General features: G+C 43.0%; 1 protein-coding gene across 2 annotated transcripts in view; it reads left to right on the top strand.

Annotated features, from left to right (window-relative positions):
- Positions 1-24,524, top strand: part of DCDC2 (doublecortin domain containing 2) — a 192,060-nt gene that overhangs the window by 76,450 nt on the left and 91,086 nt on the right. For both annotated transcript variants that reach the window (XM_054557285.2, XM_003780521.5), the window contains one exon: positions 5,749-5,911. In XM_054557285.2, coding sequence (XP_054413260.1) covers positions 5,749-5,911 — 163 coding nt within the window. The remainder of the gene's footprint in view (positions 1-5,748; positions 5,912-24,524) is intronic.

Here is a 24,524-nt window from a genome sequence, read left to right as displayed (position 1 = left end):
CAGAAACCAATGCACAATACATGTGATATACACCAGGGATAAACATGAATAAAAATACATGAAGACATGGGAAGAGGAAGTGAGAGAGGGTGCTATTTCAGCTGGGTGGTTGGAAAGGCCTCTTTCAGGAGGTCACGTTTGAGTAGAGGAGAATAACCCCTGGCACAGTGCCCGGTGCCTGGTAGGTTCTCACTAACTCGGCTTAGGCAGTGTGTGAATGTTTGGCATTGAGCCACACAGAACTTCCTATGCCAGTAAATCCAAAGTCACAAGCTCGATTTTTAACAGGATTAATTTACTCCTTTCCTTTAATGAATTGGTTCCCTGGAGAATGCATGCATTTTATAGATCATTAGCTGCCTGGCACTGAGAGGGAGGGGTATGAGTGAAGGGGACTGTGTGGGGAGAGCTTAGCTTCTGGCTTTAGGAAACATTGCAAAATCCATGGGGAAAGCACCCTAAACTCATGATGCAAATCAAAGGGGACACAGAACTAGAGTTTTAGAAATTTACTTTTCCCTACGTGGCTTTCTAGGAATTGCTCTTTTGCATATAGAAGGGAGTGTGGATGAAGGACTGGTAGAACTTGAGAGAGAAAGAGAGAAAGCAGCTGCCATAGTCTACACAGGGACCCCTGCTGGTGCGTAACTGAGTCGGTCAGGGAGCCAGGGGAATGCCTTGTGCAAAGCAAGACAGACGAGAAGTCATTCCTTCTACAGCCTCAGTGCTGCGGGAGTCACAGAAATTAGCATGTTGAGAAAAATTTTAAGTTGTGATTCTAGCCTTAAAAACAAAAGGAAGATGTAAATAAATTATCTTAAATTTCCTGAGCTTGAAGAATAAACCCATCTGCAGAAGGCTGTTTTCTAGTGGCAAGGTGACACCATGTAGAATCACAGCACCCTCTATTGGAAAAGACGAAAAAATCAGGAAAGTATTTGAAAGTGAAAGCCAACGACTAAATGATCTTTTGTTGTCCTTATTACCATTTGGCTTATACATCTTATGGTCAGTAGTTTACAGGATCAAATATTATGATTTCTAAGGTTTTGATAAAAAATTTCGTTATTATTCAAGTATCACAATGTCACTGTGAAGCAAGTTATAAACATATTAAGATAAATTCCTCATACTCCAAAACTCCATTTTGCCATGGGGGAAACTGAGGCTGGTATAGGTAAAAGGGCTTCTTACTCTTGTCATTACCAGATATGCAGATGAGTGAAATTTCAGGTGGAGTCACCATCTAGTTCCCACCCACCACCCCTGGCTTATAATGTCTCTGGGTGCACCCATGAAATACATCGTGAAGGCTGCTCACTGAGGCAAACCTCTCACGAAATTATTTTAAATTTGATGTTTTTTGGTCTATATGTTTTTGGCACATTTTCATGGGGACCGGAAATGAGTTTTTATGCTAATGAAAAAAACCTGAGTTGGTTGGCTCTAGTTGGAAAGAGCCTAGGGAACTGTTTAAGAAATATCTCAATCTTGGCCAGGTGTGGTGGCTCACACCTGTAATCCCAGCACTTTGGGATGCCAAGTGGGGAGGATCATTTGAGGTCAGGAGTTTGAGAGCAGCCTGGCCAACATGGTGAAACCCCGTCTCTACTAAAAATACAAAAATTAGCCGGGCGTGGTGGTGGGCACCTGTAATCCCAGCTACTCGGGAGGCTGAGGCACGAGAATCACTTGAACCTGGGAGGCGGAGGTTGCAGTGAGCTGAGATAGCACCACTGCACTCTAGCCTGGGCAATAGAGTGAGAGTCTCAAAAAAACCCAGAAAATCCCAATCTTCGTAGAGTGAGGGATGATTGGAGGCTGTTTTAGGCTTTGTTTGTTTGAGCCAGAGGTTTGGTATTCCTTTTGGATATACTGATATGCATGTGAGACAAAGGGGGCAGGACAGTGGTTGGAGTATCTCAAGGGGTCTAGTTTTTGCATAGGACACCCTGTCAAATTAGGCTGCTTCTTGATTTCTTCCACTTTGAGATAAAGCCATAATTTGTTACTTCTGGGATGGCTGTTTTTAGGGAACCATACTATATAATAGGAGTTTTTAGTGCTTTGGACATTAGAAAGTTTCAATGTAGTAGAAAAATCAGACCCTTAGAAAGTTAATTTATTTATCTATAAAATGGTGATAATAATGCTTATCTATAAATTTGGTAAGTATTTGTGTTAATGTGTATGTAGCATGTAAGGGACACCCAGTGATATCGTTTTATTACTGGGATAGCTGTATGAGATAGCAAAACTCCCCTATCTCTTATGCTCTGCCAATAGCAATGACTATCTATGTATTTGAGTTACAAGTCACATGTGGAAGCCTTACAGAAAGAAAAAGCTCCCTCTTTCCCTTTGTCCTTTCCCCTCTCTATGTATAATTTATGTAATTGTGTAAAGCAAATATATGAATTATATGTGTATATAATTTATATATAGTGTATTATGTATTTTCACATTAACACTTTAGATGAATCAACTTTTTTCTCTTCTCCCCCTTCACCCTCCTTTTTTTTTTTTTTTTCTTAAAAGCATTTAGCTGGGTGCAGTGACACATGCTTGTAATCCCAGCTATTGAGGAGGCTGAGGTAGGAGGATTGCTTGAGTCCAGGAATTTGAGGCCAGCCTAGGGAACATAGCAAGAGCCCATCTTTAAAAAAAAAAAAAAAAAAAAAAAATTTCAATTATTTGAAATTACAAAACAATTCTTTCTTTAGTTTAGTTCACTTTTTACTCACAAAGTTCCTGGAAATTAGTTATTACTCAATAATTGAATGCATGAATGTCAGCTGCAAAATCTATGCATTATGTAGTGATTTGAATCAATTAGTCTTTCTTAATGCTCCAAAATTACCCTTTTTCGAGTGTCTCTATCAGAAATTTGATAAATTGGAACTTTCCTGTCTATTCATAAAAAGAGAGGTGACTTAGAAAGACACCCACTCCAGAGTGGGGCTTCTGTGTCTCCCTTGTCATGCCCCTTTGTGAGTAATGCTTTCCCCAGAGAACTGCAGAAAATGATCCTGCTGAGCTACAGGGTTTCTCATTCATTGGGTTCCATTCCAGTCCTTGCAAGTTCAATGGCATCTCAGAACATTCTAGTAAGCTTGCTAATGGCGTGTGAAAGGTTGATCTTCTCATCTAAAGCTTTTAAATTTTTAAAATTGACCAGGTGCGGTGGCTCACACATGTGAATCCCAGCACTTTGGGAGGCTGAGGCGGGCGGATCACCTGAGGTCAGGAGTTCAAGACCAGCCTGGTCAACATGGTGAAACCCTGTCTCTACTAAAAATACAAAAAATTTACCTGGGCGTGGTGGTGTGCACCTATAATCCCAGCTACTTGGGAGGCTGAGGTAGGAGAATCTCTTGAACCTAGGAGGCAGAGGTTGCAGTGAGTCGAGATTGCACCACTTTACTCCAGCCTGGATGACAGAGTGAGACTTCATCTAAAAAAAAAAAAAATAAAATTTTTAAAGTCTTGGGATGAAAGACTCCATTGAGAATAAAAGGGACTGTGAGACTTGGCTGATGGTTTTGGAACTTCTACTATAATTGTATATTTCTTCTGCCAGACAGTTTATGGCAGAGCTTAAGATTCTCAAGAAAGAATCCTCAAAGAAAAGAAAAGAAAAAAAAAAAACAAACCTCTGGTTGCAGTGACCATAATAATTAAATGGCAACTGTATGTTTAAATTGCAGTTGGAATACGAAATTAAATTACACAAAAAGTGTTATAGATTTGGACAAGTTTTCATACTGTTAATAAACCTATGCATAATTCATTTACTTGTAGGCTATGACAAAATAGCATAAATAACTTCATTTGTAAGGCTGTGAATTTTTCTATTCCTAATTGGATGATGGCTAAATCCATTTAAATGCTTCTGGATGACTGAATATATAAATGTTTAAAATGAACAGTTATAATAGTTTTCTAGGCAGATTTGTTTATTTAATATTACTACATTTACTTTCAGACACAAGCATAGTACAGATGTTGCATAAAGATTACACTCAATATGGTATGAGTTTGATATGATTTTTAAGAAAAAGATTAACTCTCTGCTGTTGAAGAAAGCATTCTGATACTTATTAAACAAACACCATACATCACTCACTGTACTAGTCACTCCATAAGCCTTATCATTGCATCCTCATGCTAGACCTAAAGGCAAGTACATTAACTCCACTCAAATAATGAGGAAACTGAGGCTTAGAGAAATTAAGAGTTAGTTAACCCATGGTCCCCGTGTTCAGTGGCAGAGCAGTAGCTCTCAGCCACGTATTTGGGGTTTCTAAAACTTGCATTCTTTCCACTACCTGCAGCCTCTTACCATATACTCTCAGGTAAGTTTAGCACCTGAGCATCTGAGAGCCAAGGCTGCCTTAGTAAGGGAGTTTCTTGTTCTTTTTCTTTCCTTTTCTTTTCTTTTTGTTAGAGAATGGAGTCTCACTCTGTTGCCCAGGCTGGAATACAGTGGTGTGATCACAGCACACTGCAATCTCTAACTCATGGGTTCAAGTGATCCTCCTGTGTCAGCCTCTTGAGTAGCTGGGGCTACAGGCATGCACCAGGACGCCAGGCTGATTTTTTTAATTTTTAGTTTTAGAGATGGAGGGTCCTGCTACGTTGCTTAGGCTGGCCTCAAACTCCTGACCTCAAGTGATCTTCCCACCTCTGCCTCCTAGGTAGCTGGGACTACACGCTGGAGCTACCATGCCTGGCAAGAGGGAGTTTCTTGCTGTAGCAGTGGCCAAGTATCAGCACAGCTGTTCCTTGCAGTAGCCCCCAATGTAGTGGCTGCTGTGTGGCTCCCCAAGAGCTGTACTGGGCCAGCGATAAGAGCCACTGAAACTCAACCTCCCTCTTGTGTGGAGGAGCCCACTTTTGGCAGCCACAGGGTCTTCATTGTGACAGACACATGGGGACCAGAGATAACCATGGAAGGTGTGATCACCCTGGCTGCCTTGCGGGAGTAGGGGCAAGCAGCTGCGCAGCTCCCTCAGGAACAAGTGGGGACGTGTGGTCCTGAGCCTCCTGAATCTGTGTGTTGCTCTGGATTTGCGATTCTTACAGACCATGGTGGTCACCAACAGACTTGTTAATATTGGAGAATTTCTACAAGCACAGTATATGATGACATCTTGTAGGATGACATCTATACAACCATAGCGACAACTTGTTAAGAAGGTATTTGTAGATTAATTGATCACTCTGGGGGAAGTCACCATTTCTCGTCCAGTAGACACTGGCTGATTTTGCAGAAAGGTGCAGGAGTGAGAGGATTGTTAAGGCAGTGGATTTACAGTGGTTTTGGAGGCAGCTGCTCTGTCCCTGACTGGTTACAGGACCTTACACAAGATTTGTCCTCTGAACCCCGCTTGCTCATCTATACAGTGATGTGGTAACAGTAGTGTCTATCTCACTAGCATGAGGCTAGTGAGCTAGTAACTAGGGCTAGCATGAGGATTGAGTGAATACAGTTTTATAGAATACCTGGTACATATTAAGAACCCAATGATTGTTAGCTATTATTTTTATCCTCCTTCCTCTCCTAGATCCTTTTGCCTCCAGGAAGATACATTTGGAGTTAATGTATAAAGATGGACAGTTGCAGAACCAGGACAATACACCTCCCTGTCCCTGCCCTGCTTACCAGTAGTTAATGCCATGTATTTACTGGGAATCTTTTTGAGAGTTCATTAGCTAATAATAAGGGTCTAATACTTTGCCATTTAGGGAAATGATCGCCAATCTAAGTCAACAATTGGATCCAGTGACAACTCATCTCCTCAGCCCCTGAAGAGGAAAGGGAAAAAAGAAGATGTGAATTCAGAAAAACTGATGAAAGTGAAACAAAATGTAAAATTAAAGAATTCACAAGAAACCATTCCAAACAGTGGTAAGTGTGTTATTATTATCTTAAGGCTGTGATACAATTTTAATTCTTAAATAGATCCATTGTTTCTCTGGGCCCACAGAAGATATTCCTTGTTTTCATATATGAGAGTTCTCAAAGAAAATTGTATTTGTATATGAGAGATGCTGCTGTTTTTATGCTCGGTTTTTATTTGTAATTAGATGTTGTGCCATGAGGACACTTGTTTTGAGATCAAATATATTTTGTGGTAGTCTTATTTTAAAAGTATATTTTTTTCATCCTCTGCTTCCACTGATATTGCTTGATTAATATTTTTACCTACAACTTCTATGATATTGGTCTCTTATTTGTGTGTCTGTAACCCTTGCCCATGTTCATTATGCTTTATTAGTCAAAGATCATCTTTCCTGAAAAGTCATTTTGTTAATTATACTGATAACCAAGAGAATACTAAATAGACATAACATTTTATCAGTAAACAATAACCTGTTCAGCAAAATTAGATGTAGTTTCATCTTGCACTAGCAGGTGAGAGATGGTATAAAATAAAATAAAAAATTGCATTAGTCCAAGATTTCATTGGTATGAGATAAAAGTGTGGTAGACTAAGGAAGTATGCAATGAAAATTGTTAACTTTGATGTTAGGTTTTTGTAAGAGGGGCGAGTTTTGGTTTTATTCCCAGTGTGTTCCCAGAGTGGAGTGACGCTGGGGTGGAAATGGCTGGCTGGGAAGCAGACCAGTGGAATGACTCCTGCTCCTCTTGCCCTGAGATCCCCTCACACACCCCACCCCACCCCACCCCACCCCACCCGTGGGACGGTGAGGAGTTCCAGGAAGAGGACTGAAGGGATCAGGTTTCAGATTAATGGGCAAAGCCTTACCTTCCACCTGGGAGCTCCAGCTTATTTCAAAGTCGATATGAAGAGTTACATTAGAATTAGAGCTAATATGAGCTTCACAGCTGAGGAGACAGTTTGAACTCCTGTGAGGGTTTAGAGAAAGCTGCACAAATGATTAAAGAGTCAGAACAAAGATGCGTGAGGCTAGGTTAAAAGAACAGGCGAAATGGGTGAACCAGTTCCACAGAGAAGTGGAGGGGTCTGAATCATCAAAGACCTAAATGATCGAGACTAGCTGGAAGTCAGGAGTCCTAGATTCTTGTCCCAGCTCTGCCATTGACCTTGGGCAGCTAATTAAAATTTTTTTTTCTTTAGCTCTATTATCTATCTGAAAAATGTGTGTTCTACTAAGATTTCTTTTTAAAGTTTTGATTATCTTGAAATTTGTACAGTCCTTTCCCGTGAGTAGAAAACAAGGAGGCTAGGGTGAAATACAGTCAGCAAATACTTACCAAGTGCCTATTATGTGACAAGAATCAAAGAAAAGAAATTAGCCCTGAAGAACATACCCTACCTAGAGCACTAAAAATAAGAGAGGCTTTACAAAATTAATAGATACTAGATTGTGAAGCCCCCAAAGCCTTGGGCTGTGTCCTACCAGTTTTTTCTTATTTCCAACAACTGGCACAGGTCTGAGGCACTTAATAATTAGGTTGAGTGAATGAATGAAGGAAGTTTAAAAATAGTTAATTCTGTAATACTTTAATACCCATTATGAAAGAGGACCCGCCTTAAACTTTTCTTTTCTTTTTTTTTTTTTGTTGAAAGCCTTTTATGTTATTTGCTTCTTTTCTGTGAGGTTCTTGTTAGCCTATGGAAATCCCAATCCTTACTTCCAGTATATTTTTAAAAAGTCTTTAAATTAAGTAGTTGTTGCTTGGAAGAAAGAGAATGATCATCTTTTCAGGTTATCTCATTTGTAAAAACTTGAGAACACAAGAGGCGGTATTAACATATCCCTTGTTCCCAGGAAAGTAACCTTCATTAAAAAGTTGAATTATTGGCCAGCGCAGTGGCTCATGCTTGTAATCCCAGCACTTTGGGAGGCCAAGGCGTGTAGTCGGATTACTTGAGTTTGAGACCAGCCTGGACAACATAGCCAAACCCCATTTCTGCAAAACAAATTAAAAAAATTAGTGGGGCGTAGTGGCATGCACCTGTAGTCCTAGCTACTTGAGAGGCTAAGGTGGGAGGAACACTTGAGCCCAGGCGGTTGAGGCTGTAGTGAACCATGATCGTGCTACTGCACTCCAGCCTGGGTGACAGAATGAGACCCTGCCTTAAAAAAAAAAATTATTGGCATTTTTGCTTTTGTAGAAATTCACAGTTTTTAACAACATTTGTGTTGGTGGGCATGAAGATTAAAAAATGTGTTTATTATTGAAGCAAACAGTATTTTAAAAAGAAAAGGTATAAACCTTCCTGTTCTTTTATTTTTTTCTTTAGAGAATTTTGCAGTTGTTTTAGACAGTGGCCCATTTTAAGTCTATATTTTCCAATGTGGTTTTATAATGTGCAGATTATAGGTTTTAAATTGCTGGATCTCATTGTTACAGGAAACGCTGCCGGTGTCTTTTAAAGGAAGGTTTTAGGGAATGAATTTTTTTTTCCTCCACTAACAGGCTTGTACCACTGATATAGAAGCATTTTGTATCTTTTCATTTGGGTAGAAAGAACATATAACCTGGAAAATGAATCTTGGCTTCCAAAGACAATTTTTTTCCAGGAAAAATGAAAAAGGATTTTGTGCAGTTCACTAGATTAAACCGTCACTTGATAACTTTAAGCATATTAGCTTAAGTCCATACTACTGAAAATTGAGCAATTTGGTTCTTAATGGATCTCCCTGCAGATGTCTTTGACTACAGAAATTTTCCAGATTATAATATCAAAAGTCCCTCTCCCTTTCTCTTTCTTTAATTCAGCCTTCATATTCATTTATTATTAAAGTTGCTTTTTACTTTAATGTCATCTATTTTAGTAATTAGAACCAAGTATGTGCTTTTGAATACTCATGTTTCAAGAGGGCTCTTATTCTTTAGAAAGGTAAAAGCAATAAGAATTTGAAGCAAAATGAAAGTGAAGGGTGTAAGAACTCATAATAATGTAAAAAAAAGCAAAAATTTGGTTTTTGAGATAAAATTTACATGGCTTTTTCTACTTACAATGTATTTTAAATTTGATATTAAATAAACTGTTTAGTTTTATTTCAAAGTGATAAATTTTAGGGTTAGGGTGAATAGCTATGATTATTTTCTAGCATATGTTAACTTGTGCAAATGTTTGATCTAGTGTTCTTTACCTATACAGTATTTTCATTTGAATTAGAAAAAAGAGACTTCATAGGTAATCTTGATTTTTAATAATTAAAATTATAGTCACATTTTTTTTTAAAATTGCTGATATTTACTGATTCAGTTACCAAATGCTGTATGAATGCGCAATGCTTCTATCAGTCTGTAGATGGCAACCTGGGTCTAATTTTGTTTCCTTTTTTCTTTTCTTTTCTTTTTTTTTTTGACTCTGTTTCTCTCTGTAATAGTTAAGCTTAATAATTCAAGCAGAGCAGTGACATATTTCTTCAGGGAAACAAATCCCATTTTCTTTTGGTAGCCAAGATGCAAAGTAGGATTGGTTGGTGATTGATGAAGTTGGGTGTGAAATGCATTTTTAGTGTTGCATTTAAATAGCAGTTTAACTGGCCAGCACATGTTTTTGTTACACTTTCCACTTGAGTTGCAGTGCCTTGAGATATGCTTTAGAGGCTGGCAACTAGCTACATTCTCCACTATGACCAAAACAGTAATGATGATTGTTTTGAAATAGCATTTTGGATGATTGATGATATCAATTGGTATTATTAATATTTGGTACATGAAAAAATGTAGTGCTTTTAGAACCCTTGTGAACACAAGAAGTATAGTGAATTTAGGTCTCTGTAGGAATACTGAAAAGGCTGCAGAGAAAATAGCCTGGTCTCTTTGACTTACATTGTATTGATAATTGTAAGTACATTTTCAAGGCAAAGTATTAAAAAGGCAAAAATAAGACTTGTATTCTTTTGATGGATGTGGCTCTCTTTCACTTTGGGTGAGTGGGCATGCCTGTGGGCCCATACATGGGCCAGTATTCTTCTTGATGCAAATCCTCGTTTATTCCCAGTGTGGTTCTGTGATAGTTTCCGTGAAACTTGTGATTTTTAGATTCCTGATGACTGATTGGGAGCACGTGTGGTGCTGGCGGAAGGATGTCTGAATATTATGACCTTGTTGGGTGAGTGCCCTTGAGCAGTCATACTCTTGAAATTCTTAATAGCTACAACCTGCACATGGTTTGCCTGCATTGCCCCAAGCATGAAGCGTTACTGCAATTCATCTTCAGAGTTATGAGGCATTGAAACTTGAGCTTCTTTGGTTCAGCCATGAATCAACCCAGGCACTTGCGTGGTTCCCAGTAACAAGAGACTCTGAAGACAAAACCGGAAGCACATGAGGAAAATGTGCTCTCTTACACGTTACCTCTTAAGGGGTATCAAATCTGGGAAGCAAGTATGTAAGAAGGCACCAAGGTGACATCACCAAGTGGCACACTAGTTTTGTTTAATAAGCTAAGGTAAGATTTATGATTCATTGGTGTCTCTTGCCACCACATTCACCCGATACCAGAAATACAGGTTTTCTTTTTTTCTTAATTTGTGTAAATTTAAGGGATACAAGTGCAATTTTGTTACATGGGTGTATTGTGTCATGGTGAAGTCTGGGCTTTTAGTGTAACCATAACTTGAATAGTGTAAATTGTCCCCATGAAGTAATTTCTCATCCCTCTTCCTGCTCCCACCCTTCCACCTTTCCGAGTCTCCAGTGTCTATCATTCTACCCTCTGTTATGTGTATGCATTATTTAGCTCTCACTAATACGTGACAACATGTGCCATTTGACTTTACATTTCTGAGTTATTTGTTAGGATAATGGCCTCCAGTCCCATCCACATCGCTGCAAAAGACGTGATTACATTTTTTTGACTGAATAGTATTTTATTGTGTGTGTTTATATCTATATATGTATATGTATGTCTACATATACACACACATATATCTATATATGTATGTATGTGTATATCTACATCTATATACACATACCCACAAAATGTGTGTGTGTGTGTATGTTTGTATACACACATTTTATTTTTCCAGTTATCCATTGATGGACACTCAGGTTGATTCCATATCTTTGCTGTTGTGAATAGTGCTGTGATAAAAATACAAGTGCAGGTGTCTTTTTGGTATAATGATTTGTTTTCTTTTGATATCCAGTAATGAAATTGTTGGATAGAATGAAAGTTCTATTTTCAGTTCTTTGAGGAATCTCCATGCTGTTTTCCATGGAGACTGTACTAATGTACATTCCCACCCACAGTGTATTGGTATTGCCCTTTCTCTGCATCCTTGCTAACATCTGTTGTTTTTTGACTTTTTCAGAATAGCCATTCTGACTGGTGTAAGCTGGTATCTCACTGTGGTTTTAATTTGCATTTCTGTGATGATTAGTGACATTGAGCATTTTTTCAAATGCTTGTTGGCCATTTGTATGTCTTTGTTTGAAAAATGTCTGTTTATGTCCTTTGCCCACTTTTTAATGGGGCTCTCATTGTTTTTTTGTTGTTGAATTCTTTGAGTTCCTTGTAAATTCTGGAATCAATGACAGGGAAATACAGGTTTTCTATCCCTTGGTGGATCACAACTTCCCATCCCAATGACAATGTGTACTGTGGGATATATGGGTCAGATTTTATTACATCAAGTACTAGTGTGATAAAAATTCTTAAGATCAGCATTTTTTTCACACCTTCATGATCCACTTATTGGAATGATATATTGTGCCACAAATTTCTACTACAGCAAAAGGTCTTAGTAATTTTCTTGAGGTTTACTGTGAATTCAAACTCTATTAATAAAAGTTAGTTTCAAAATGTGTACTTTGCTATCTACTTTAGTACTGAGAGACTGAAAAATTAAAAGCTGGCCGAATACTAGTAAGACGTATGGCTCAATTTGAGTGGAGTAAAATACTAGCTCTTTTTAGAAAAGGATTCTTTTCATATCCTGCCCTCTTAAATACTTTGTTCACTATATAGAGAGATGCCATGAGGGAAGCATTCTTTTATAGCTGATATAGGGTTGAGACTTCTGCAGTAAATTCTTTTGGGGGTTATTTGTTCATGTAGCCCAGGGTTGAGTTTGAAGATGCTTTTTGTTTTCAAAAGGAAAAATTTGTGAGGAGTTGAATTACAGAGGTATTTTCAAACCTTTGGAAGATTTCATTCCAGAAATTCATTTTAAGTAGGTATTTTGATGCTCAGATCACATTTTCCATACAAGCACCCCATAAAATTCTATGTAAGCCATAATTCATCTTAATTATTGCATTGTGTTGCCAATGCTGTGTAGGTTGCCCACTGTGTGCAATGCTGTTTCCAGTGGGAAAACAAATGAGGAGCTCCACTTTAGAATGCCAAGAACTCATGTTACCCTGCTGTCGTAGGATGCAGAACTGCCCTAGGTTGAATTACGGGTGTAGGCCAGAGCCTCGAGGTCAGGGATCCATCTGGGTTTGGGTCTGAGAGGAATGCAGAGCTGGAGGAGCCAGACCCGGAGTTACTAGGGTGGGGACACTGAGGTATGGGTGGAGGTTCTTCTATTAGTGTGATCCTCTGCAGGAGGATTAGTTTGGGATTGTCACATCTTTATTTTTTCCCCAGCTCCAGAGTTTGGCTTGCCTGCCTCCCTTTTCATAGATGCTACCCATTACTTCTAAGCAGGGCCTCTTTCCTTCTTGGCGTACCAGGGGCTCTGACAAGTTTCACAGCCTTTCCTTAATTCTGCTGCCTCCAAAGTCAGGTTGAACCTTTCTTTTTTCCTTTTCTTTTTTGTTTTTTCTTTCTTTCTCTCTTTTTTTTTTTTTTTTTTTGTTTTTGAGGGAGTGTCTCACTCTGTCACCCAGGCTGGAGTACAGTGGCACCATCTTGGCTCACTGCAGCCTTGACCTCCCGGGCTCAAGTGATCCTCCCACCTCAGCCTCCCAAGTAGCTGGGACTACAGGCAGGTGCCACCACACAAGGCTGATTTTTGTATTTTTGTAGAGACGGGGTTTCACCGTGTCGCCCAGGCTAGTCTCAAACTCCTAAGCGCAAGTGATCTGCCTGCCTTGGCCTCCCAGCGTGCTGGGATTACAGGTGTAAGCCACTGCGCCCTGCCAGGTCTGAACCTTTCTGTAGCTTACTACAGATAAAATATGCATCTGCCCCAGTGGTGAGTTTCTGGCATACCAAAGATTGAAGCATGATTTATCTGCTTCTCTGAAAGAAGCTGAAATTGGGTCACTCTGAGAATTTCATCCTGGAATCAGAGGAAGGGCCACATGGAGGCTTGGTTAGGGAGGTGTCTGATGTCATGAATGTTGGTGAGATGCCTATCATAGAGGGTGACAGGGTGGAGGGAGGAGGAAGATGTAGCCATGAGGTTTATCACCCTTTCTCCCTCTTCAACTCCCTGGTTTCCTTGTCAGGCCTGGGGTGATATAAAACCTGGAAAGGGCCTGGTCCTTTAGAGTATCAGCAGATCCTGGACCATAGGTCACATGTAAAGGACACAGATAAACGTTCAGAGCATTCCTCACAGAGTAGTCAGCACAGGGTCAGTATTTGTTGATGTATGTGTATGTGTGCATGTAGGTCAATTATACCTATATTTTGGTGACAATTGAAATTAAGGGCTGCAAACTGTAAGCATTGAGTAATGGTACACTCCTGATACCCAAGCTTTAGAACATCTTGATGGTGCATTTTAGTCTGATATTTTATAAGCTTCGTTTACAAATACTTAGAATGGATAAACAGCATTTTCCTAGTTTAGTGAATGAGGGGGAAAAGAGGAGAAACCAGTTTACCCAGAGTCAAAGATCTGTCAATGGTTGGTGATTTCTGGAAATTGCCAGACTGACACATAGCTGCGGGTTAAGAGGTGGACGTGCCTGTGTGGCTATTTGAAAGGGGAGGTGGAGGGACAAGTGAGGGAAGCTCTCATGTGTGTGTGTTTTGACCTGTCTTCCTTCAGTGATAAAAATGATATATCACAGCAGACCCTGAAGCTTAGCTGGGAGATTTTGGGGAGTTCCTGTTTGTCTCTTCTTCCACTCTCCAGTATTTCATATTAACTTTTTAAATGGGGATGATTGATTTTCATCCCTTCTATTTTCTAGGTGGTCGGAGTTAGTCATTACTAACAAGCAGTTTTTCTCTTTAGCAGTCTGATGTTATAACGGGTCTTCTCTACTTTCACACATCTTAGCTGGGGACTGCCTTCAGCATTTAGACCCTCTTTTCTAAGGTTTGGGGACCTTGAAGAAGGTAGATATTTTGGGGGCTGACCTCTAGTTTATGTATCAAATGATCAAATCCCATTTTTTAAAACAGTTACTTAAACATTCTAGGACTTAAGCTCTGCAACCCAAGCCTTTCTCTGTGTCTGAATGTCCTTCCCCGTATTTCATGACTTTCGAGCCCCATCCCCTTTCCTAGGTCACTACTTTCATTTTTCAGTGAACATTTATTGAGTCCCTACCCTGTACCCCACTCCTTGCTAATCACCAGAGTATTTCATTTTCTCTTCTTTGTTCTAATTGCTCAGTACTTATACATTTTCTTCCAATAGTCATAATTATATCTTTATCAATAAATTTTCCTTGGTTAAGTAGATGCAATTTACCTTTTCCCTTTCAGTGACCAGACTTTATTCACTATCCCTAAATGCCAAATTATGTTGCAAGCATTGACATTTTTTCCTTCTGGGTATTGAGTCATTTCTCAGACCTCTGTATTAATTTTGTCCTTATAGAAAGTACCAACACACTACTAAAGAACAGAGGCCATTTCTACTTAAATGTATTTAGTCCAATGTCTGGGACAATTACTAAATACTGCCTGGCACTACGAGACAGGGAAGGAGTATTTCCTCACTTACGTGATACCCTGGGACTCCTGTGTAGACTGTGGCCTATTTTGTATATAAACTCTATTTTTATTCTTCTCTATTGCCCTAGTTGTTTTCAAAATAAGATATAACCTTTATTGCAAATCACCATGCAGTGTGCTATCACAGTGGAGATAAATATAAAGATAAAATATCTATAAAATACCTTTGAGCTTTGTAAGTTTAAAGCTACCCATTTATTCATATTTTATACAATTGGATGATAATACCAAATTGTTTCTTTGAAACTGGGCAAGATTTTATTTCCTTTAAAATTACATAATAAAGTGGCCTGGCACAGTGGCTCATGCCTGTAATCCAAGCACTTTGGGAGGCCGAGGTGGGGGATCACCTGAGGTTGGGAGTTCAAGACCAGCCTGGCCAACACGGTGAAACCCTGTCTCTACTAAAAATACAAAAATTAGCCGGGCATAGTGTCGTGTGCCTGTAGTCTCAGATACTTGGGAGGCTAAGGCATGAGAATTGCTTGAATCCAGGAGGCAGGGGTTGCAGTGAGCTGAGATTGCCCCACTGTACTCCAACCTGGGCAACAAGAGCTTCTGGATGATGTTAAGCTGAAGGCTCTTACCCAGGGCGTTTACTGTCATTTCCTAAATTGGGTTCCATTGAGCAGTAGTTTCATGCACTTTTTGTATGTTTGTTTGTTTCTTTGGAGACAGAGTCTGACTCTTGTCACCCAGGCTATAGTGCAATGGCATGATCTCAGCTTACTGCAACCTCTGCCTCCCAGGTTCAAGCAATTCTCGTGCCTCAGCTTCCTGAGTAGCTGGGATTACAGGCATGCACCACCACATCCAGCTAATTTTTGTATTTTTATTAGAGACGGGACTTCACCATGTTGGCCAGGCTGGTCTCGAACTTCTGATCTCAGCTGATCCACCTGCCTCAGCCTCCCAAAGTGCCAGAATTACAGGTGTGAGTCACTGCGCCTGGCCAATTTCATGTACTTTTAATATATGCTTCTGGTAATGAGTTTCATGTTCAACTACAAATTTGGGAAATGTTGGATGATACAAAGTGAAGTCATTTTCTCTGCTACAGGATTTCTCAGAGCCTTTAGTATGGACATATTCCACGCTTTTACTTGCTTTGGATCCCTATTACTGAGGAGCATCTGGTGGGATTATTGTTCTTTAGAGCACAGCTTGAGAAGTATTGGGGTACTCAAATAGGCAAACTGCTTCCACACATTACCTGATCATTGTAGGGCTTGGGGAGTTTCTGATGAAAATTAAGTGAGACATCTTTTTGTGTGATTCTGATCAGATCAGTAGCTAGCATGGACAGTGGACATTTTCTGGGTGCTTACTCTGTGCCAGGGACTAGTCTGAGCACTTATAAGTATACAGTGCAAGGGTTCCCTTGTGGAGTCCTCAGAGCTTTGGTTCTAGCCTGCAAAGGTTGTTCTCTTGGCTTGTGGCACAGATGTTATCTTCCATTTTCCCTTACTGTCATTATGAAAATTGCTTTTGTGTCTTGTGCCAAAATGACTCCATTTTGGCAGGACATATCCTCCAGTAATTTCTGGAGAATGGCTAGAGAAATGGTCATTATTTTTTGAGACCCAGCAAGTCTGAAAATATTTTCATGCTTTCACATTTAACTTTCAGTTTGGATGGACATAGAATTTTTGTTTTGTTTTATTTTTAATTTTTATGGGCACATAGTAGGTATATATATTTATGGGATACATGAGATATTTTGATACAGGCATATAATTCATAATAATCACATTAGAGTAAATGGGGTATCCATGACCTCAAGCATTTATCATTTCTTTTTGTTACAAACACTCCAATTACACCCTTTTAGTTATTTAATAATGTACAATAAATTATTGTTTACCATAATCACCCTGTTGTGTTGAGAAACACAAGCTCTTATTCATTGTATCTAACTATATTTTTGTATACCTAACTATATTTTTGTACACATTAACCATCTCCACTCCTCACCCTCACTACCCTTCCCAGCCTCTGGTAACCACATTCTACTCTGTATCTTCATGAGTTTAATTGTTTTACTTTTTAGCTTCCACAAATGAATGAGAACATGCAAAGTTTGTCTTTGTGCCTGGATTATTTCACTTAACATAATGACCTCCAGTTCCATCCATGTTGATGGAAATGACAGTATCTCATTCTTTTTTATGGCTTGATAATACTCCGTTGTGTATCCATACCACATTTTCTTTATTCATTCATCTGTTGATGGACACGTAGGTTTCTCCCAAATCATGGCTATTGTGAATAGTGCTGCAATAAACATGGGAATGCAGACATCTCTTTGATATACTGATTTCCTTTCTTTTGGGTATATCCCTAGCAGTGGGATTACTGGATCATATGGTAGTTCTATTTTTAGTTCTTTGAGGAACCTCCATACTGTTCTGCTATGCTAATTTACATTCCCATCAACAGTATACAAGTATTCCCTTTTCTCTACATCTTTGCCAGCATCCCTTATTGTCTGTCTTTTGAATAAAATAACTGGGTTGAGATGTCTCAATTGCATTTGAGTGTTCATTTGCATTTCTCTAATGATCAATAATGTTGAACATCTTTTTATATACTTGTTTGCTATTCGTATGTTGTCTTTTGAGAGATGTCTATTCAGATGTTTTGCCCATTTTTAAATTGGAGTATTAGATTTTTTCCCTATTGAGTTGTTTGAGTTCCTTATATATTCTGATTATTAATTCCTTGTCAGATGGGTAGTTTGCAAATATTTTCTTCTATTCTGTGGATTGTCTCTTCACTTTGATTTTTTCCTTTGCTGTGTAGATGATTTTTAACTTTATGTGATCCCATAAGCCTGTGCTTTTGGGGTATTACTCAAGAAATCTTTGCCCAGACCAAAGTCCTAGGGAGTTTCCCCAATGTTTTCTTGCAGTAGCTTCATAGTTTGAGGTTTTTTTTTTTTTTTTTTTTTTTAAATTTATGAAGTATTTATTGATCGTTCTTGGGTGTTTCTCGGAGAGGGGGATATGGGAGGGTCATAGGATAATAGTGGAGAGAAGGTCAGGAGATAAACACATGAACAAAGGTCTCTGGTTTTCCTAGGCAGAGGTCCCTGCGGCCTTCTGCAGTGTTTGTGCCCCTGGGTACTTGAGATTAGGGAGTGGTGATGACTCTTAAAGAGCATGCTGCCTTCAAGCATCTGTTTAACAAAGCACATCTTGCACCGCCCTTAATCCATTTAACCCTGGGTTGACACAGCATATGTTTCAGAGAGCATGGGGCTGGGGGAAAGGCCATAGATCAACAGCATCCCAAGGCAGAAGAATTTCTCCTAGTCAGAACAAAATGGAGTCTCCTATGCCCACCCCTTTCTACACAGACACAGCAACAATCTGATCTCTCTTTCCTTTCCCCACACTTCCTCCCCTTCTCTTCAACAAAACCGCCATCGTCCTCATGGCCCGCTCCCGATGGTCGCTGTCTCTTTGGAGCTGTTGGGTACACCTCCCAGACAGGGCGGCCGGGCAGAGGCGCTCCTCACGTCCCAGACAGGGCGGCCGGGCAGAGGCGCTCCTCGCTTCCCAGACGGGGCCGCCCGGGCAGAGGCGCTCCTCGCTTCCCAGACGGGGCCGCCCGGGCAGAGGCGCTCCTCATTTCCCCGACGGGGCCGCCCGGGCAGAGGCGCTCCTGGCTTCCCAGACGGGGCCGCCGGGGCAGAGGCGCTCCTCGCTTCCCAGACGGGGCCGCCCGGGCAAAGGCGCTCCTCACTTCCTCCCAGACCGGGTGGCAGCCGGGCAGAGGCGCTCCTCACCTCCCAGACGGGGCGGCCGGGCAGAGGCGCTCCTCACTTCCCAGACCGGGCGGCCGAACAGAGGCGCTCCTCACTTCCCAGAGGGGGCGGCCGGGCAGAGGCGCTCCTCACTTCCCAGACGGTGTGGCAGCTGGGCAGAGGCGCTCCTCCCTTCCCAGATGGGGCAGCCAGGCAGAGGCGCTCCTCACTTCCTCCCAGACGGGGTGGCGGCCAGGCAGAGGCGCTCCTCACTTCCCAGAGGGGGCGGCCGGGCAGAGGTGCTCCTCACTTCCTCCCAGACGGGGTGGCAGCCGGGCAGAGGCACTCCTCACCTCCCAGACGGGGCGGCCGGGCAGAGGTGCTCCTCATCTCCCAGACGGGGCAGCCGGGCAGAGGTGCTCCTCATCTCCCAGACGGGGCGGCCGGGCAGAGGTGCTCCTCATCTCCCAGACGGGGCGGCCGGGCAGAGGTGCTCCTCATCTCCCAGACGGGGCAGCCGGGCAGAGGTGCTCCACACTTCCTCCCAGACGGGGTGACGGCCGGGCCGAGGCACTCCTCACCTCCCAGACGGGGCGGCCGGGCAGAGGCGCTCCTCACCTCCCAGACGGAGTGGTCAGGCAGAGGTGCTCCTCACTTCCCGTATGTGGTGGCGGCCGGGCAGAGGCGCTCCTCACTTCCCAGATGGGGCAGCCGGGCAGAGGCGCTCCTCACTTCCTCCCAGACGGGGTGGCGTCCAGGCAGAGGCACTCCTCACCTCCCAGACGGGGCAGCCGGGCAGAGGTGCTCCTCATCTCCCAGACGGGGCAGCCGGGCAGAGGTGCTCCTCACTTCCTCCCAGACGGGGTGGCAGCCGGGCAGAGGCACTCCTCACCTCCCAGACGGGGCGGCCGGGCAGAGGCGCTCCTCACTTCCTCCCAGACGGGGTGGCAGCCAGGCAGAGGCGCTCCTCACTTCCCAGACGGGGTGGCCGGGCAGAGGCGCTCCTCACTTCCCAGACGGGGTGGCCAGGCAGAGGCACTCCTCACCTCCCAGACGGGGCGGCCGGGCAGAGGCGCTCCTCACTTCCCATACGGGGTGGCAGCCGGGCAGAGGCGCTCCTCACTTCCCATACGGGGTGGCGGCCGGGCAGAGGCGCTCCTCACTTCCTCCCAGACGGGGTGGCAGCCAGGCAGAGGCGCTCCTCACTTCCCAGACGGGGTGGCCGGGCAGAGGCGCTCCTCACTTCCCAGACGGGGTGGCCAGGCAGAGGCACTCCTCACCTCCCAGACGGGGCGGCCGGGCAGAGGCGCTCCTCACTTCCCATACGGGGTGGCAGCCGGGCAGAGGCGCTCCTCACTTCCCAGATGGGGCAGCCGGGCAGAGGCGCTCCTCACTTCCTCCCAGACGGGGTGGCGGCCAGGCAGAGGCGCTCCTCACTTCCCAGACGGGGCGGCCGGGCAGAGGTGCTCCTCACTTCCTCCCAGACGGGGTGGCGGCCGGGCAGAGGTGCTCCTCACCTCCCAGACGGGGCGGCCGCGCAGAGGCGCTCCTCACCTCCCAGACGGGGCGGCCGGGCAGAGGTGCTCCTCACTTCCTCCCAGACGGGGTGGCGGCTGGGCAGAGGTGCTCCTCACCTCCCAGACGGGGCGGCCGGGCAGAGGCACTCCTCCCTTCCCAGATGGAGTGGCCAGGCAGAGGCGCTCCTCACCTCCCAGAGTGGGCGGCCGGGCAGAGGCGCTCCTCACTTCCCAGAGTGGGCGGCCGGGCAGAGGCGCTCCTCACTTCCCATAGGGGGTGGCAGCCGGGCAGAGGCGCTCCTCACTTCCCAGATGGGGCAGCTGGGCAGAGGTGCTCCTCACTTCCTCCCAGACGGGGTGGCGGCCAGGCAGAGGCGCTCCTCACTTCCTCCCAGACGGGGTGGCGGCCAGGCAGAGGCGCTCCTCACTTCCTCCCAGACGGGGTGGCGGCCAGGCAGAGGCGCTCTTCACCTCCCAGACGGGGCGGCCGGGCAGAGGCGCTCCTCACCTCCCAGAGTGGGCGGCCGGGCAGAGGCGCTCCTCACTTCCCAGAGTGGGCGGCCGGGCAGAGGCGCTCCTCACTTCCCATAGGGGGTGGCAGCCAGGCAGAGGCGCTCCTCACTTCCCAGATGGGGCAGCTGGGCAGAGGTGCTCCTCACTTCCTCCCAGACGGGGTGGTGGCCAGGCAGAGGCGCTCCTCACCTCCCAGACGGGGCGGCTGGGCAGAGGCGCTCCTCACCTCCCAGAAGGGGTGGCTGGGCAGAGGCGCTCCTCACTTCCCATATGGGCTGGCAGCCGGGCAGAGGCGCTCCTCACTTCCCAGATGGGGTGGCGGCCAGGCAGAGGCGCTCCTCACTTCCCAGATGGGACAACCGGGCAGAGGCGCTCCTCACTTCCTCCCAGACGGGGTGGCGGCCAGGCAGAGGCGCTCCTCACCTCCCAGACGGGGCGGCCGGGCAGAGGTGCTCCTCATCTCCCAGACGGGGCAGCCAGGCAGAGGCGCTCCTCACTTCCTCCCAGACGGCGTGGCAGCCGGGCAGAGGCGCTCCTCACATCCCAGAGGATGGGCGGCCGGGCAGAGGCGCTCCTCACTTCCCAGATAGGGCGGCCAGGCAGAGGGGCTCCTCACATCCCAGACGATGGGCGGCCAGGCAGAGATGCTCCTCACTTCCTAGACGGGGTGGCGGCGGGGCAGAGGCTGTAATCCCAGCACTTTAAGAGGCCAAGGCAGGAGGCTGGTAGGTGGAGGTTGCAGCGAGCCGAGATCACACCACTGCACTCCAGCCTGAGCACCATTGAGCGTTGAGTTAGCGAGACTCCGTCTGCAATCCCAGCACCTCGGGAGGCCGAGGCAGGCAGATCACTCGAGGCCAGGAGCTGGAGACCAGCCCGGTCAACACGGTGAAACCCCGTCTCCACCAAAAATACAAAAACCATCCAGGCGTGGCGGCGTGCGCCTGCAATCCCAGGCACGCGGCAGGCCGAGGCAGGAGAGTCACAGGAGCCCGAGGCAGGGAGGTTGCAGCGAGCCGAGATCATGGCAGTACAGTCCAGCTTCGATAACAGCGGGAGACCGAAAAAAGAAGGAGAGGGAGACTGAAGAAAGGGGAGAGGGAGAGGGAGGGGGAGGGGGAGGGGGAGAGGGAGGGGGAGAGGGAGAGGGAGAGGGAGGTTTTAAATTTAAATCTTTAATCCATTTTGATTTGATTTTTGTATATGGTGAGATATCAGGGTCCAACTTCATTCTTTTGCATATGGATATCCAGTTTTCCCAGCACCATTTATTGAAGAGACTGTCCTTTCCCCAGTGTATGTTCTTGTCATCTTTGTCAAAAATGAATTTATTGTAGGTGTATGGATTTATTTCTGGGTTCTCTGTTCTGTTGCATTGGTCTTTTTTTATTAGTCTGGCTAAAAATTTGTCAATTTTATTTCTTTTTTAAACTATTTTTTTCATTGATCTTTTGTATTTTTTGTTTCAATTTCATTTATTTCTGCTCTGTTGTTATTTCTTTTAATTTTGGATTGGGTTTGCTCTTGCTTTTCTAGTTAAGATACATCATTATGGTATATGAATTATTAGTTTTTTACTTTTTTGATGTAGGCACTTACATCTATCAACTTTCCTCTTAGTACTGCCTTCGCTATATCCCATACATTTTATGTTGTGTTTCCATTTTCATTTGTTTCCAGAAATTCCTTAATTTTTTTCTTAATTTACCCATTGGTCATTTAGGAGGATATTATTTAGTTTCCATGTACTGGTACAGTTTCCAGAGTTCTTGTTACTGATCTCTAGTTTTATTTCATTGTGTCAGAGAAGATACTTGATATGTTTTCAATTTTTTTTTTGAGATTTTTTAAAACTTGTTTTGTGACCTAACATATGATCTATCCTTGAGAATGATCCATGTGGTGAGAAGAATGTGTGTTCTGCACCTGTTGGATAAAGCTGTATATGTCTATTAGGTCCATTTAGTCTATTGTGCATAATAAGTCCAGTGTTTCTTTGTTGATTTTCTGTCTGGATGATACGTCCAATAATGAAAATGGGGATGTTGAAGTCTTCAGCTATTACTGTATTGGGGTCTATTGCTCTCTTTAATAATATTTGCTTTTTATATCTGGGTGCTTCAGTATTGGATGAGTATGTATTTTCAATTCTTACATCCTCTTGCTGAATTAATCCCTTTATCATTATATAATGACCTTCTCTGTCTCCCTTTATAGTTTTATTTTTCTTTTTTGTAGAGATGAGGTTTCACTATGTTGCCCAGGCTGGTCTTGAACTCCTGGGCTCAAGTGATCTGCCCACCTTGGTTTCCCAAAGGGCTGGGATTACAGGTGTGAGCCGTCACACTTGGCCTGTCTTTAGAGTTTTTGTCTTGAATTCTATTTTGTCTGATATAAGTATAGCTATTTCTGCTCTTTTATGGTTTCCATCTGCATGGAATATCTTTTTGTATCCCTTTATTTTCAGTTTGTGTGTGTCTTTATAGGTGAAGTGTGTTTCTTGTAGGTAACAGATTGTCAGGTCTCTTTCTTGAATCCATTCGGCCACTCTTTGTCTATTGATGGTAGAGTTCAGTCTGTTCACATTTAATCTTATTATTGATACGTAAGGGCTTACTCTTGCCATTTTGTTGTTTTCTGGTTGTTTTGGATCTTCTTTTCTGTCTTCCTTTTAGTGAAGACTGTTTTCTCTGGTGGTATGTTTTAATTTATTGCTTTTTGTTTTTTTGTATATCTGTTGTAGGTTTTTTTGACTTGAGGTTACCATGAGGCTTGCAAATACTGTCTTATAAAACCAATTATTTTAAACAAATGACAACTTAGCACTAATTGAAAAAACTAACAAATGGGGAAAGAGAAAATTAATAAAAACTCTACAGTTTAACCTCATCCCACTTTTAAACATATTATTTCTATTTATAGTTTTTTATACTGTCTGTCTTAAAAGTTTTTGTAGTTACTTTTGATAGGTTCACGGTTTAGTATTTCAGCTGAAGATATTACCAGTTTACACATCACAATTACAGTGGTATAATATTCTGTGTTTGCCTACTTACTATTACCAGTGAGTTTTCTACCTTCAGGTGATTTCTTAATGCTTATTAATGTCCTTTTCTTTCTGATTGAAGAACTACATTTAGCGTTTCTTGTAAGACAGGTCTGGTATTGATAAAATCACTCAGCTTTTGTTTGTCTGGGAAAGTATTTCTCCTTCACGTTTGAAAGACACTTCTGCTGGATATACTTTTCTAGGATAAAAGTTTTTTTTCTTCACTTTAAATATGTCATGCCACTCTCTCTTGGTCTGTCAGGTTTGCAGTGAGAAATCTGCTACCAGATGTATTTGAGCTGCTTTGTATGCTGTTTCTTTTCTCTTGCTGCTTTTAGGACATTTTCTTTATCCTTGACCTTTGGGAGTTGGATTATTAAATGTCTTGAGGTTGTCTTATTTGGGTTAAATCTGCTTGGTGGTCTATAACCCTCTTGTATGTGAATATTGATATCTTTCTCTAAGTTTGGGAATTTCTCTGTTATTAGTCTTTGAGTAAACTTTCTACTCCTGTTTCTCTCTCTCCCTTTTCTTTAAGGCCAATAACTCTTAGATTTGCCCTTTAGCAGCTATTGTCTAGTTCTTGTAAATTTGCTTAATTCTTTTTAAATTCTTTTTTGTTTTGTCTCCTCTGAGGGTATATTTTCAAATAACTTGTCTTCAAGCTAATTATTTTTTTCTGCTTGATCAGTTCTGCTATTGAGCGACTTTGATGCATTCTTCAGTATGTCAAATGAAGTTTTCAGCTCTAGAATTTATGCTTGATTTAAAAAAAAATTTCAATCTTGTTAAATTTTTCTCATAGGATTCTGACTTCCTCCTCTGTTATCTTGAATTTCATTGGGCTTGCTCAAAACAGGTATTTTGAATTCTCTGAA

This window comes from Pongo abelii, chromosome 5 (assembly GCF_028885655.2).
Source record: "Pongo abelii isolate AG06213 chromosome 5, NHGRI_mPonAbe1-v2.0_pri, whole genome shotgun sequence".
Taxonomy (NCBI): domain Eukaryota; kingdom Metazoa; phylum Chordata; class Mammalia; order Primates; family Hominidae; genus Pongo; species Pongo abelii.
Note: the sequence above shows the minus strand (reverse complement) of the source record. Positions and strands in the feature narration are given on the sequence as shown.